Source organism: Argopecten irradians, chromosome 3 (assembly GCF_041381155.1).
Source record: "Argopecten irradians isolate NY chromosome 3, Ai_NY, whole genome shotgun sequence".
In the NCBI taxonomy this organism is placed as follows: Eukaryota; Metazoa; Mollusca; class Bivalvia; order Pectinida; family Pectinidae; genus Argopecten; species Argopecten irradians.
In genome coordinates this window covers 7,285,351-7,301,349 of record NC_091136.1, presented here as the reverse complement: position 1 = coordinate 7,301,349, position 15,999 = coordinate 7,285,351, and the positions used below count along the sequence as shown (strand labels likewise).

General features: G+C 32.8%; 2 protein-coding genes and 1 pseudogene across 2 annotated transcripts; all 3 read right to left on the bottom strand.

Annotated features, from left to right (window-relative positions):
- Window positions 1–709: 709 nt before the first annotated feature.
- Window positions 710–7,404, bottom strand: LOC138319892 (ladderlectin-like). The gene is made up of 3 exons (XM_069263010.1): window positions 6,766–7,404; window positions 6,144–6,326; window positions 710–1,013 (listed from the first exon to the last, which is right to left on the bottom strand). The coding sequence occupies exons 1-3, from the start codon at window positions 6,962–6,964 to the stop codon at window positions 787–789; spliced, it is 609 nt and encodes a 202-aa protein (XP_069119111.1). The 5' UTR covers window positions 6,965–7,404; the 3' UTR covers window positions 710–786.
- On the bottom strand, window positions 2,029–3,191 carry LOC138319891 (uncharacterized; annotated as a pseudogene).
- A 926-nt stretch (window positions 7,405–8,330) lies between the features above and the next one.
- Window positions 8,331–15,224, bottom strand: LOC138319889 (CD209 antigen-like protein C). The gene is made up of 4 exons (XM_069263009.1): window positions 15,135–15,224; window positions 13,008–13,250; window positions 12,539–12,721; window positions 8,331–10,364 (listed from the first exon to the last, which is right to left on the bottom strand). Exons 1-4 carry the CDS (start codon window positions 15,178–15,180, stop codon window positions 10,138–10,140), a joined length of 699 nt encoding a protein of 232 aa, XP_069119110.1. The 5' UTR covers window positions 15,181–15,224; the 3' UTR covers window positions 8,331–10,137.
- Between the last annotated feature and the right edge of the window lie 775 nt (window positions 15,225–15,999).

Here is a 15,999-nt window from a genome sequence, read left to right as displayed (position 1 = left end):
GTTGATATCGATAAAAACTAAAGACATTTAGATATTCTTTCTTATAAGAAAGTACCGATGGTTTTCTCAGTTGATATGCTTAACCGATAAATCATGCTGTTATTTTATTTATTTAATGACAGGTCTGATATTTCATCAATGAAACAGGTATACAATTGTAATGGATTTTTTTAAAATTTCGAACTAATAATTACTTGAATGAAAAGTATTGTTAACGTATCCTCGGATCAATTAATAGATTAGTGTTATTGAGCTATATATTTTTTATATTCTCATAGATAAAATCATGTTGAATAATGCTGTTTTCGAGCTGCTTATTCTAGCTTACCAATAAAAACCAGATTAATCACGTAGCCCCGGGCTATATTTCCGGCCAGTATTCGGTCTACCCGTTCCTGCATGAAATCGGCTCCGTCAAAACATCTAAATCGATGATATTAAACTTAATTAACTGAAGTATCGAGATGTGTTGACGATGTAGTAGATAGCTAAAGATAAGGATTCCATGTTAGTGATTTCCGTCATCTAACATGACGAAAATTAAAGCAGATACTACTAAAGCTTTTATTTATAAAACGTGTAATTAATATCAATTTCCAAATCTTCGACACGTTTAATTAAGTCGCATTTTTTTAAGTATTAAAACTCACATTTCATTTCCACACAGGCACCAATCACGGGATCGAATCATTTTTTAGAGTACTGTAGATCCATAATGGTATTATCATTTGCAACAAGGTTTGGCAAATAAATGATGTAGTAAATTGCCTAGACGTTAAAACAAATCTACGGCATATTTATCTCGCATATGACATAATGACTATTGTCACAATTTACGTCGTCCCATTTATATTCAAAGTCCTTTCTAATTAAAACACAATGCTGGCCGGATCCTCCCCCATTGTTAGGCTGACCGAGTTGGAAATTAGCGTACCCCTGTGTTTCACCGTCCGGATCCGTCCACTGTCCTTCTGTGGTTTGGTCATTTAATCCTAACCAAGCGTAAGCAAGGCCTACAAAAATGAATAATTGTGATAACAATGATTTTTTTGTATTACCTACAATATGATGCAGGAACAGACTTGACTTTGTGAAGAAGAAGTATTTAAAGTTTGTTTTCATTTTCATTTAAACAGATTACAACAATATACAAAACGTTACGAGTCCGTATGACGAATTTGAAGAACATTGAAAATCAGTATACTCCTTCAGAAGTAGAACTCAATATTGAGTGTACAGTAATTGATTATTCATTGTTTTCAACTGCACCATATCAGGCATGTGGTAATCGTAATCGTGTAATCGTAATCGATTGTAATTAATTACATTTTCTCAAGCAATCGACAGTAATCAGTAATCGAAGGCTATTTCGATTACTTGTAACCGTAATCGTAATCGATTACAGTAAAAATTTACTGTGTAATCATAATTACATCAATTACATTATACCTATTATGAAGTTGAATTTAGCAGCCAGTATACTAAGTTTAGAAAGTGCAAAGTTCAACTTGTCTGCTGTAGTTCAACTAAAACTGAAGATAGATATAACATTGTTTAGTATTGGTCTATAAAAATCTTCTATTATTATTTTTTTTTTTTTGTAATTTTTTATTTTTTCAAATTTTGTAACACATTTGACATGACAAACGAGGACACTTTCATTCTTCACATACACACACATACACCTTATACTATCAAATATACACACAGAGAGACGAAAAACAAAAAACAACAGAAAAGAAAAACAAAGAGAAAGGAAAGAAAGATAGAGAGATAGAGAAAAAAAGATAGATAAAGGGGAGGGATAGACAGAGAGATGGTATTTAGAGTGGCACGTACAGTAAGTGAAGATCGAAGAAATAAAAAGTTATATCGGCAAAAACAAAAAAAAATGATAATAATGAAAAAATAAATAATTAAAAATAAAGAACAAAAAATCTAAATATATCAACAACAACAACAAAAAATTGTATACATCTATGATTATCATATTGCGAATATTTCAAGGTGAGGTGTACGAATAAAAGATTACAGTTTAGCTATTTTTTCCCATTTTTATCCAGTCTTTCTCAAATTTAATTTTTGCTCTTTCTCCTTGGCTGTAAGCTATATATTTCTGAGTATTATAATAATCTTTTAAAATATTGACAAGACCATTAGTACTGAGTGACTTATGGAGACATCTCATTCTATAAATATACTGTTTTATAACTAGCAGAATTTCATTGTCAGCTTTGAAGGAAATGGAGTTGGAGGAATGTAGACCAAAAATAAAAGTTTGTTTATTGAAACCAAAAGGAATGAATAAAACATCAAGTAGAGCTGTGAAACAATCTAAAAGATTTTGTACTTCTTTACACTCCCATAAAATATGAGTTATTGTTTCATTTTCAGAATTACATAAATTACAGTAAGGAGAAACAGAAAGATGTGCTTTAAAAAGAAAAGTGTTTGTTGTTAAGATGTGGTGATTTATTCTGAACTGTAGCCACTGTAACTTTGTGTTCTTAGTAATATGGAATGGAATTTTGTAAATTTGAGACCAAGTTGCATCATCAAGATCAAAGTCTTTGTTCCACTTAACTTTACCAGAAGGCACAGCTTCGTTATGTATTAAAATATTATAAAAATCTTTAGTACCTTTTCTTTCCTTTAGACAATATTCAGCGCTAATTGGTTCAAATGGATGCTGAAGTTTTGATTGAGGAATCGCAACCGACGATAAGAACTTTTTAACAGCCGATATGATACTATGATAATGAAGAAAGTTGGTATTTACATTGTACCTGTGAAGAAACTCATTGAAAGTGTAAAAACTCTTTGTAGTACTGTCTCTTAATAGATCATTGATTGTAATAACATTTTTTTCAAAAAGATTTTTATCATAAATGAACTTCTTATCAACAGTTTTATTTTTATTAAACCAAATAGGGGTTTTCAGAATAGATACCTCTGTAGTAATGTTCTTATCATTCATCTTGATCAGTGCATTCCATGCTTTAAAAACATCAATCCAAAATTTATTGGACATTTTTTTCCTGGCAAATTTGTAAATATTCATTTCCACCATTAACTAAAATATCTACATTTACCAAACTCTTAAAAACAATTTGCCATTTAGCTGTAATTTGAAAAAATCTTCGAATCCAACCAAGTTTTAAAGGACACAAGTAAGCTTTCAAATTAATCATTTTCAAGCCACCATTTAAAAAATCTTTAATAATTACATCCCTTTTAACTTTATCAACCTTGCTGTTCCATAAAAAATCAAAGATAGGGGTATTCAGTTTTGAGATAAATGATTCATCAGGATTTGGCAATGCCATAAACAAATGATTAAATTGTGAAATCAGTAAGGATTTGATTATCTGATTTCGTCCTATTGGAGTAAGTGATCTTCTTTTCCAAGTTTGTATCAAAGACTTCAGTTTTATCAATTTTTGTCATAATTCATTTTGGCATCTCATGTAAGTTAACATGGAAATCAATACCTAATAGAGTAAAACTCTGTTTGCCCCACTGTAAGTTCAACTCTGGGAGATAAGTGTCTTCAGAAAATTTCTTACTGCCAATCCAAATTACATTTGTTTTAGAGACATTCATTTTTAAACCAGATATTCGTTTATAAAAATTAAGTTCAGTAATGGATTCTTTTAGTGATTGTTCTGAACCATCAAGAGCGAGAGAAGAATCATCAACATATTGTGACAGAAGAAGAGGACAATTATTAATTTCCATACCTTTGATATTACTATTCTGTCTTAATCTTAAAGCTAAAATTTCAGCACAAAGGATAAAAATGTAAGGTGCAATAGGGTCCCTCTGCCGACAGCCTCTTTGTATCTTAATTAAAAGTTGAAAGATTTCCACCCTGATTGATTGTTGCACTAACATTACTATGAAAATCTTTTATTATTAGTTTTCTGATGAACTGTAAGGCTCAAAGAAATAAAGAATACAAACGAATTGTCAATACAGATACACTTTATAGCTAATTTTAAGTTTCACCAGTGTGCCCATGGGCATAAGAGCATTTTGTATTAAACAATGGAAAGCATTATTTTCATAAAAGTCAACAGGCATTGACTAAGATCAATTCAGTTGTTTCAGGGAGTATGTCCTCAGATTTCCAATGAACTTGTTGTTTTAGGAAACAATTAGAAGTCATTTAATTCTGTTTGATATTCCCAGTAGCTATTCTTTTTACCTGTACAGTCAACCAAGAAGTCACCCAAGATTTATCTCAGAAGTATAAGTCACATTTTTGCTTGAAAAAAATCCGTAAATTATATATACTTGAATCATTTTTATATATTTAACATGCATTGCATTGTAAATGAAAATTATAAATATAAGAAAAAATACACTGCTACAGATTTCCGCTTTCTCACTAGAAGAATCAATAATTAGATTTCAGGTTTAAAATATCTACTTGTTGTGTTATACCGTCATCTGCAAAATGCAGGTTATCAATTAACCACATATGAAAAATGCACATGGTCATTTCTAAGACACACCAGTTTAAAAAGCATGATGTGGGACAGGTGTAAACTTGAAACTAAATTAACAATTTAACTAATTCCAATGAAACTATTTCATATAAATATCACTGGTCTTGGAATGCTATCAAATCGCAAAAAGGAAAAATTGAAAATATTGTGGTAGAAGATAAAATTTAATATATCAACTAAATATGTAATCGAATGTAATTGAAAGTAATTACAGGTCAATGGTACCTGTAATCGATTTTTAATCGATTACAGCATTTTTTTCCCAAGTAATCGATTATTAATTAATTACATTTTGAATAATTGTGCCCATGCCTGCACCATATAAATTTACCCAACACAATACCCGCTATATAAGACGAATAGAAATTACAACCGACCGACAATTCACTAACGACCGATTTTAAATGTACGGGGAAGATTATAAAGAACCTTTATATATAACACTAACAATAACTGAAGTATAACAATATTAATTATATCAGTTTTTGTGTCAGTCAACACCAGGACGAGTTCTGCATTGTCTTTAAATGTGCTTATGACGTCAAACCATTAATCAAAATTATTGACTTGTATCGAAGCAGCTTTAATCACATATAGTGCACTAAGGAAACTTATTTGCAAAGATGAGGCAATTAATAATATAATTAGTCGATATATTTGAATACATCTCGGCAGGTTACAATTACATGAACGCTTGAATCAAATCAATAATCGAATAGTCGTAAAGTGCGGTCCCAATAACAGGATATATCATTAGCATTATCCGATTTTAAATGAGATTTCTCATTCGAATATTCATTTCGTGATGCCTATCTATTTACAAATATCGAGACAAACTGATCACAATCAGTAGAAATACATGTAATGACTATTGTAACGGCAAAAATGAAAATTGGTATGAATCATTACGATAGAGCCTAATGTAATGAAACAAAAACACCGTTTTGGCAATAAATGCAATGATGTTCTGATTTTTTTTCTCTGAGATTCCTTTCTGACACAAGAGAAATCTCAATTAAAAACATTACACCGAGAGGGTGTTGTGTTTGTGGGTGTTGGATTTTGTGTTTGTTGTTGTGTTTGTGGGTGTTGAGTTTTGTATTTGTGGGTGTTGAGTTTGTGGGTGTTGGGTTTCGTGTTTGTTGTTGTGTTTGTGGGTGTTGGGTTTCGTGTTTGTTGTTGTGTTTGCGGATATTGGGTTTCGTGTTTGTTGTTGTGTTTATGGGTGTTGGGTTTTGTGTTTGTTGTTGTGTTTGCGGATATTGGGTTTCGTGTTTGTTGTTGTGTTTGTGGGTGTTGGGTTTTGTGTTTGTTGTTGTGTTTGCGGATATTGGGTTTCGTGTTTATTGTTGTGTTTGTGGGTGTTGTGTTTGTGTGTGTTGTGGTTTGTTGTGTTTGTGGATGTTGGGTTTTGTGTTTATTGTTGTGTTTGTGGGTGTTGGGTTTCGTGTTTGTTGTTGTGTTTGCGGATATTGGGTTTCGTGTTTGTTGTTGTGTTTGTGGGTGTTGGGTTTTGTGTTTGTTGTTGTGTTTGTGAATGTTGGGTTTTGTTCTTGTTATTGTGTTTGTGGGTTACAGAAGACGTGAAACCCCATACCCTAAAAACATATTTCACCATAGCTAAATTCATACCTTCATTCGTCATATATTGTTCTGTTATTGACTGCTTTGTCGCGCTATCAATCTTTAGAAGTTTTGCGCCTTGATCCGCACATACGTCGAAGGCATCATTCCAGGAGAATGTTGAAGCCATCACAGCAACGCAACTTCCATTAAAAACTTCACAGTTGTAGCCAATAGGCACAAAATTTTGTACTGTAAGAGGATAATACATAATTGCTACAAAGTGCAAATAATAGTCGTCCTTTTGGGATGCCAGACAAATGCATGTGTTACAGTAGTTTCTTAAACTTCATTACAACACGGTTATAGGAACCAAACAAATCACTTCGTTATAAGCAAAGTTCGTTATACAGATAATACAGACATATCATGAGAACCTTGTCGGGGAATGACAATTACAACGTTATAACCATGTAATCATTGTAAGCGTGTTATTCATAAACGTTTTTACAGTAGTATGTTTGGTACACCAAGACCAGTTACTGATACTATTTAAAGGCGAAGAGTATTGGCGATAGAAACAATATTAGATAATGAGGTTGAAAAACGTTAAAAGAAATTTTCGTGATAAATCGTATTTTTGGACATCTTTATGTACATTAAAATGGCAATACTGTTCTAGTGTATCTACCTTGGAAGTAAGTAGTGTTGGGTTTCCAATACGATTCGCTGACAGTAGATGATCGGTTGCTGAGATTGCATACATTTTCTATGACGTCATATATCATCGCCTGGCACCATCCAACTCGTAAGCAATGTAGTCCACATTCAGCAGGTGACCTAACCAAGCCCACAGTCGTAACGGAGGTTAGAGGGAACCAATTTTCCATGACATTGTTCTTTTCCAAAATTATTTTTCCATTTAATACATATGCTGAAATGATTGATTAATTCCGTTAAGTTCATGTTAAGGACGATTATCATATAAAATAAAATATTGTTTGAATACGATTTTGAGATAATCTCTTAAACAATATGCCCAAATACCTTCATATAGGTGATTTTTAAATTTATATAGATATTATATACGCGCTGATATGCTTTACACGTTGCTCAATTTCAATACGTGACTTAATATATTTAACACCATATATCAGATACAATCAAATAAGAAAAAGGTAAAGTTAACGCCCTTTTTATCATTACAATATTACTGTAGTATTGTTACAAGATATTCAACTGAAGGCAATTATATAAAAAGTCTAATGCTGTGCATTTGGTAGTCCACTATTTCATGATAAAATTTCATTATTTTATCTTTATTTTTTTCCTTATCTAATATTATAAGGAGAATATATCTTTAGTTCAAATATCATTCTTATTTTTTTATTTAAAGACGCATCATTTACTAATAGATTTGTAAAGTAAATATACTTTTCAAATAATTACCTTGTAAATTATACTTATATATGTTTTATCAACATTGCACATTTTGCCCACATCATGTAAACCAGGTAGTGAGGAATGATGAATGAAGCATTACCATGAGAACAGATACTTACCTGCTAATGATACAAGGTGAAGGAAAATAAACACACACATCTCTGACAACGGCAGACGTCGTACGGTATTTTTATCTAAACCGCATATGTCGATTTGCCGAAGAAATATGCTGAGAAGATAATCCTCATGTAGCTTATATAGATTATTTCCACGCGAAGCTATATTTTCCCCGATAACGATAACTGAAGGATTGATTACAGTTGATCCATATTTGCTATAAAAGTCCAATAGCTGGAATAGCTAATCATTCTGTTTGCCAAACCTGTAAAGAAGGACTCGCAGATACCGATAACGTTGTACGGACAAATTAAATAAATATTATAGAAATTATAATTTCCATTGTATACTCGTAGGAAGTAGAATTTATTTGTTGGAATAACTTGGAGAGGTGCGGATTCTTGTTGATTGTCTTTACCAATATGATTCAATGATAATACAACAACATCAAATCGAAATCAAATATGCCCATTGTGTGTCCCCTCATAGTATAAAACATAATATTTAACACTTATGTAATTCAGAACCAACTTATAAAATGGTTTCGTAACAGTCCGAATCACTCGACTATTCCTGCGACTACTAAAAAACCTGAGGCACGGAATGTATAATGTTTCCGTATCTTTTCTAGCCATTTCCTTCTGCATACAACAACAAACACAACAGAAGTTATATATTTTTATTAACTTCCACTTCTAATGCTGAGAAGAATATACTTTTGGCTCAAACAATTCAATATTGATACTTATCGAATAACTTGTGAAACTATTTGTGGTTCCCACATTTGTTCAATTGACCTTTGTTACATTACAATAAGCTTGGCGTGACTATATTTAGAAATATATTTTTGCATCCTTATGCACTCTTAGAACTTTTTATCAATGTATATCATTTTGGGGGATAGATTTGAATTCCAAAATACTAGAAGTAAATAAGCACTATCTTGAATTTTAAAATTGATTTTATTCCCAATTTATAACCTTAATTTATAATGTCCATGTTGTTGGATATAGGAGTAACAGGGTAAAGTAAAGACAGGAAAGCAGAGATACAAATAAAGACTTTTGAAAAAATGCGAAAAATCTTTGTTTACAATTGAATTGCTTCTATTCCATTTTGTACAAAAATACTGTTGACTCTATAGTGTGTAGTACCATGTTTTCTAATTATGTTTGTCGTCATTAACCTATTTCAAATTAAAACAAAATACGGATTAAAGTAGATATGTGTAAATATTTCCATCAGCAAATCATAATCATAACATACCCTCTTTCACGTTTATAGTACATATTTTGATGGGAATCGAAATCAGTCATTAGATATGCTGTTGATATTTTCAAACTTTTCATTAACGCATTTATATTGTAATATTTACAATTGCCACTGTTTCTGTATCGATAAACTATATTGGGGCAGATCTGTTTATTTCCCTATAACTTGAGTGCAGAACGTGACCCGATTTGGTGCGTATGAATACATGTAAACATTGGCGGACTTTCTTTGACATTCCCCAATATCACGTGTCGATGTTTAGAAATAACACATTACGATACCTTCGGATTCATAAAATAGAACATATTTATTTTTTTAATGTATCATTGATATTTGACATGGATCAAATAACCGAAATATGAGAACTATTTTTATGACGTCATGGAAAAAAGGGCGGGATTAAGTTGTAAGTCAACAGCGCACTTTTTTGAATGGCTGTTGTGCATTGATAAACATGACGGCTGTATTATTTTGACGGCAAACAACACACGGTAAATGATTGTATCTGACGTTTTGGTTGATTTTATTGTTTAAGGATTAATCTCTTTCCTTAACGCAATTTACCTCTTGCACCGTTGGGTTTATCATCTCATAAACTAAACAAAGTAATAGGTTAGTCCTTAAATAAAACATCCGTCGGCCATATTGTGTACGCCGCAGAACAATCAATCTCAAGATAATGATCAGTGGCAAACGAAGGAAAAAGTTAATAACTTGATGTGAAGAAATGTTTAGGAAACACTGAAAGGGAGGGATCGACATGAGGCGATTTTGAACATCTGACGATCGTGGATTGTTACCTGAGGAATGCCACGAGGTAATTGTCGATCACGATTAGTTCAACGGAATAAAATCCAGAATATTGATCTAATTTTGCATTTATCAACCATTGCAGGACAATTCTACCCGACAAACCGAAGCTCTTTGTCCGCGCTGTGTCGGCCCTTTTCCGGTTTTCATTGGACTGGATTAATCCTCTATGAAATCGCTTTCGTCAGAGTAGTAACAACAATGTTACAAATCAGGATCAAATAAAAAGTAACGAATACATTGTATGTGAGCCAGTTTCCAGTATTGAATATTTTGGAATTATGAAAACCACTTCCAATGAAATAAAGTGAAAGGAAAAGAAGGATGATTGATATTTACTAAAACACCTTTATAATATACGCAATGGACAGAGGTGGTCAAAGTCGAAATTGACAGAATTAAAAAACGGGTGTATTTTTAACTAAGAAGTTGTTATCTCGCATATCACGTGTTGGCGGCTTGTACAAAACTCGTCGTCCCACCTATACCCATAGTGCTTTTTTATCATTGCACAATGTTGTCCGCTTCCTATTCCGTTGTCTGGTTGGCCGTTGTTGAAATAAGTATACAATGCTTGACCACCATCCGGATCTGTCCATCGACCCTCGATGGTCTGGTCAGTCAAGCCTAGCCAAGCGTAAATCAGACCTAAAAAAGTAAATACGTTATTATCTTAGCATACGCAGTATCACAAATATCGATATATCCTGTCGGTGCTATTTGATAACATGTATCGATTTAACTTCCAATTATCTAAGCGATCTTAGTGATATCGCCTTACAAGTGCTACAGTTATCGTTGTTTAGGTAAACAATCAGATAGTTCTAAATGAAACTATATTTTTGTTGATCCTTATAGATTTTTACATTTGGATGATTGGTCATTTAAGTGAATTTAATAATGAAAAAAATCAATACCGCAATTAGCAATGAGACGTCTGTTTGTAATATACAGTTGCACGCTTCCTCGCGCAATACAAAGGGAGGTAATCCCTCCGGTACTACCACATGAACAACTCCAGCGTTAGAAATATGTCATACCATGAATACGTTATTTCCATATATTCATATTAGTCCATAGTATAGGTAAATATGTAATTTCCGACAACAATGGTTTATGGAATTCCAAGATTTTCTAAGCGAAATGCTCAAGCTAATAGTTTGTAAAGAACGTTTACCAATATAATTGATACGTCTACCAGTTAGAGTCAAAGGGCGTCTAAGTTGTCCTGTAAACGTCGTATATATATAACAGTTTCAACTATGTTTTTTGTCAAGTAATAAGTTGTGGACGCGTCCTTATCACACCACATATTTGTTCTTAAATGGAATAAATGTACAATCATATATATTTGCGTGTTTATTCGGGTTTCAGTTTATGTAAATATTGACAATTCTGACAAGCGACAATGGAGTACACGCGATTGGAAGCTTTTAAATAAGCTACTGGGATGTGTTAAATTTGTTTGTTTAACGTGACAAAGAAAACACGGTCCAAATTGATTGAAGTAATGCTTATAGAATTCAAGCTATGAATGGATATGGTTAATATGTTTGATGTACAGTGATGTACATGTAATATTGATTTGAATTGCAAATGAAGCCTTACCATATCTGAGAATTACACGGCGGTTATCAGACATCCGAACAGCTATTTCCTCGTTTAAGACATTTAAATAGCTACGCATTTGTTGAGCTGTATTTACCAAGCCAACTAGAATAAATTTACAAATTGATGTATTCTGAAGATATGAGAATTCTGTAATTGCATAATACAGAGTTATCTGCCATTGCGGGTAGGTATTGATTGTGACGTCATGTGTTTGCGAGCGTAACGTCATACTTTTCGGAGAAAGCGACGTGAATTGCGCTCACAAAATAATGACGTAGCAATCGATACCTACCCGCAAGGGAGCTAACTCTGTATTATGCAAAGACGGAATAATGGTATTTTAGGCTCATCAACATTTATGTTACTATGTACAGCCTTAGCCATATACTTAGCCGCTTTACAATTTGATGTTTTCATATTGCAAATAAACATGTATGTTGATATAGTTTCGCAATATTCTTTACAACATAGATACTGTATACATTATGTGAAGCCAATGACGACATGAACGCATTGGCTTTGCATGTTTCACTCAGAGAAGAATCTCTGAAACGAATAAAGCTACTACCTAAAGATTTGAAAATTAGATAAACATAATTTTCATATGAAATATTTTGATAATGATGTATTCAATGGAATGTTTATAAAATCTTTGTTTGTTTTTATGCAAACTTTTTGTGATACATGGATATTGCAAACCAAAAACCAATTAATTTATCGGAACAAGTACTAAATACCGATAAGATATTTTCCACATATGTACGTCAGTTGACAAATGAGAATTTAATTTGAATAGGTGAATCCATCATTATCAGTATTTTATATTTTGTAGACTGATTTAGATATCTAGTATCATAGACAAATTCCCATCCTCGTTATGATCAGGTGAATGTTTTGATACAAACATTGGTATCGTTATTGCAAAGAGCACAGACATATCCTGTGCCATGTAAAGTTTATAAACGAGTGTTATGATACCATATAAATAAATAATATATAAAGGAATATACGTTCACAAATTGTTTAGAAAAAAATGGAAAGTGTATGGAAATATTTGAAAATGGCACAACAAAATATTAATTCTTTAAACGTTGATTGAAGAAATGAAAATTATTTTGTTGATCAAATCGAAATTAATACAGTTTCACAGTAATACAGCAGAAGATTCAAACTTTAAGCTATTTTGATCATACCTACGGACATCATTATACCTTCATTTTCCATAAACTGCTCTGTTTCCAACTGCTTTTTAGCACTTTCAATCATTAGCAGCCTTGCCCCGTCATCACTACATTTGTCAATGGCATCAGCCCATGAATATAGCGAGTCCATCACAGTTGCGCAACTTCTGGTGAACACGTCACACTTGTAACCATCTGGCACGGTTTGTTTTACTGACGGTTTGTTTTACTGTAAACGTATAAATGGATCGCAACGAAATAATTCACTTCTGGTATTTTTTTTACACTAAAGAGGGACATTTGTTCAGTTTAAGACATAATAGCCATAATCTTCAATAAGGACACAAAATTATTCACTTTCTAGAAACAAGACATTGTATACTGCATTATACACTAAAAAGTATCTTAATATCTTTTAATATTTCTTTTCAATAAAATACTATGTATTTAGATTATTAGATTTTTTTTCTTTTGGTTTTAATTTCGCTAGTGTATTCACCTTGGAAGTAAGTAGTGTTGGGTTTCCAATACGATTCGCTGACAGTAGATGATCGGTTGCTTAGATTGCATACATTTTCTATGACGTCATATATCATCGCCTGGCACCATCCAACTCGTAAGCAATGTAGTCCACATTCAGCAGGTGACCTAACCAAGCCCACAGTCGTAACGGAGGTTAGAGGGAACCAGTTGTCCATGGTATTCTTCTTTTCCAGAATCAACTCACCACATACCAAATGTGCTGAATTTAAAGGATTTCGGTTTTCAGTTGCTTCAAATATATTCATGTGTGATCACAGAGATATCAATTAAGACAAAAAGAGCATTGAAAGAGCACGTTGAATCAGTGAGCTTCCTACAGTTCACATTGACATATATATAATTTGACTGAAGGCAAGGCCTTAAAGGGCGCAGCCAGATGTTTCAGTAACCATTTAATTTCAACTTATGGAAATAACGGAGCCGAATTTTCTGTTTATTTTTTATTCATATATTCGCACGCTGTCCTTGTCCCAAAACCCCCCATTTGAGAAGGAAATCCACAGCTCAACTCGATTTGCGCACTTCTAAGAAGAGAAGAGCTTCCAGAAGTAGAAGAGCTACAATCCAGTGAACGGATGTTATATTCGGAAGTAAAAGAGGACAAATCGAGTTAGGCTCACATAAGAGAAAGAAGAAACTTTTAATAATTTGCCGTAACAGATATTCCGTTTTGGGTCAGATGATTATATTGAAAGATGGTCTATCACTTGAACGCTTGCAAATAAAGAGCAATAGCACTAAGCTTCTGCTGAATGAAGATTACGTTCGTCGGGTCATAAAAGCGTTTGAACCGCTTGATTATATATTGAGCTGACTTCAAAGCATCGCATTCACGCTGATGGGATTTTTTACAGTGGGTGAAAACATGGCGGCCGCAAACTGAAGCTGTCTTAGTGTGGATTGAATTTTGAAGATGGTGTTTTTCTTATATTTTCATGTATACGTTACCTTAGAAGTGCTTCGCACTTCGTGCCCTTCGACCTTATGAGTTCGTTGTTTTTACCCAGAGATGAATTTCGTTGGAGTACAATTGTACCTAGATTTTTCATTTTTTTGCATATATTTTATCGTTGAATGATGAATATAAACGATCATATAACGTATACCTACCCTGCATAGAATATCATGTTTGATTTTACATTATGCGCATCTGTCTTGCTACCATCTTGATTTTAAAAACTCATTATTATGTTCCCTTGGAACACTTATGAGAAGTTATATATTAAATGTTCGTCCTATTATTCCGTTCTTTGCATATTAAAAAGTAAGTATATTAAAGGTAGACGATTGTTATGTCATAATTTTATGAGCGCAATTCACGTCGTTTTCTCCGAAAGGTATGACTTAACGCTCGCAAACAGATGACGTCAAAATCAATACCTACCCGCAAGGGCAGATAACTCTGTAATATGCAAATATGGAATAACCAGGTCCATTGAAGGACGGCCTACCATATATGTGATTTCTTGTGTGTGAGGTACGTGTGAGGTATGTGTGAAATGCGAGGTACGTGTTTTCGAAGACTGCAGTATATTCGTGTTGTGTATTATTGTATAGTGGAACTCCTTTTATAGTGCTATATTACTGAAGTATGCCGCCGAAGAAACACATCCCACCCGGGGCACATTGTAATGGCATCGGGTTACATTGGCTAACAGGACACAAATATAATAAATCAGACAAAACCAACCTAAAATAACTAGATCTATATCTCTTTCTTGTATACCTATTACTGTAATACATAATATATACGTTTTTAACTCTGTAATTTGAATTGCATAGAATCTACTGTTTATTGTTTTATTTATTTTAATCATCTTACAAAAAGGCCCACTACCTTTCCGAAAAAATTAATACAACATCAAAATACTGCAAGACTCCATGCCTAATCAATGTTAACAGTGGAGATTAATTAACTTTTGTTAACTTAGTAAATGTCAATTAAAAATTTAAAAAGATAACTCGACAAAGCAATCGAAGTTCAAAAATTCAAGCTGATAACTGTATTTGTATAGTTATCGAGTAGCAAAATTTAAATCAAGCAATAGTTAGACAAATTTAAATATTAAAAATAAAAACTCACCAACCGCTAATACGTATATACGTGTAAGATAAACAAGCAAGTGCATATCTTAGACAGTGCCGAATTCTAGATTTCAGCCACATCCAGAGATCCGTGGTACCAAACAGTGAATTAAAGACCTTTAGTTTATATAGATTACTTTACATATGGTTCTGCCTATCCCGATAACGGTAAGCGTGAATAGACGATTTAAAGGCATTGTCTACATGAATCAATATATAGAATCGCTCATCACTCTTACATGTTGCCTTTAGTAACTATCGTGTTATAGCGTTACTGTTGGCTGTAGCGGTTCGGGCGACTCTGATCCTAGGGCGAGACATAATGACAGTGTCAATTTAATAGTAATACATATTCTTATGTTTCTCCAAATGCTTTTCCAAATGTGTATTTCCATAATACCTAATCAACATTTGACCTCTGATTCTAATTTATCAGCAATCTTAAACCAAACTATAAAAGAGTTAATAAATAAAAGGATATGTTGTTTTTTCCAATGTGAATGTTTTGACTTGATTTATACTGTGTTTTGGATTTCGCAGAATACTTCTTTCGCATAACATTACATTTTGTATATAGGCAAAGAGAACATCCGCAATCGTAAAAATCATACGTGTAGAGTGATTCAGGTATAGTTTTTACCAAGCATTTTCTAAATATACCAGTATAAGTTTACAAACTAAAGTAAACATTTCAAACTATGATTTAAGTGTTTCCATGCATAACCTTTGTTTAAATCATGAGCTCGTTTATGCATGTATCTCAGTGGTTTCCAAGTGACTTTTATCATTAGTTGTTTGCAGACCTGTCGGAGCTTGATTTACCAAAAAAAACTTGGTAGCTTAAATAATCTATAAAACGTATT

Coding starts and splice junctions, on each gene's coding strand:
- LOC138319889 (XM_069263009.1), bottom strand. CDS start 15,180: ATGCACTTGCTTGTTTATCTTACACGTATATACGTATTAGCGGTTG. Junction 13,251..15,134: donor TATATACGTATTAGCGGTTG/GTGAGTTTTTAT, acceptor CTTTAAATTCAG/CACATTTGGTATGTGGTGAG. Junction 10,365..12,538: donor GCAGTTTATGGAAAATGAAG/GTATAATGATGT, acceptor TTACTTTTTTAG/GTCTGATTTACGCTTGGCTA.
- LOC138319892 (XM_069263010.1), bottom strand. CDS start 6,964: ATGGAAAATTGGTTCCCTCTAACCTCCGTTACGACTGTGGGCTTGGTT. Junction 6,327..6,765: donor CAACACTACTTACTTCCAAG/GTAGATACACTA, acceptor ATCCTCTTACAG/TACAAAATTTTGTGCCTATT. Junction 1,014..6,143: donor ACAATATATGACGAATGAAG/GTATGAATTTAG, acceptor TCATTTTTGTAG/GCCTTGCTTACGCTTGGTTA.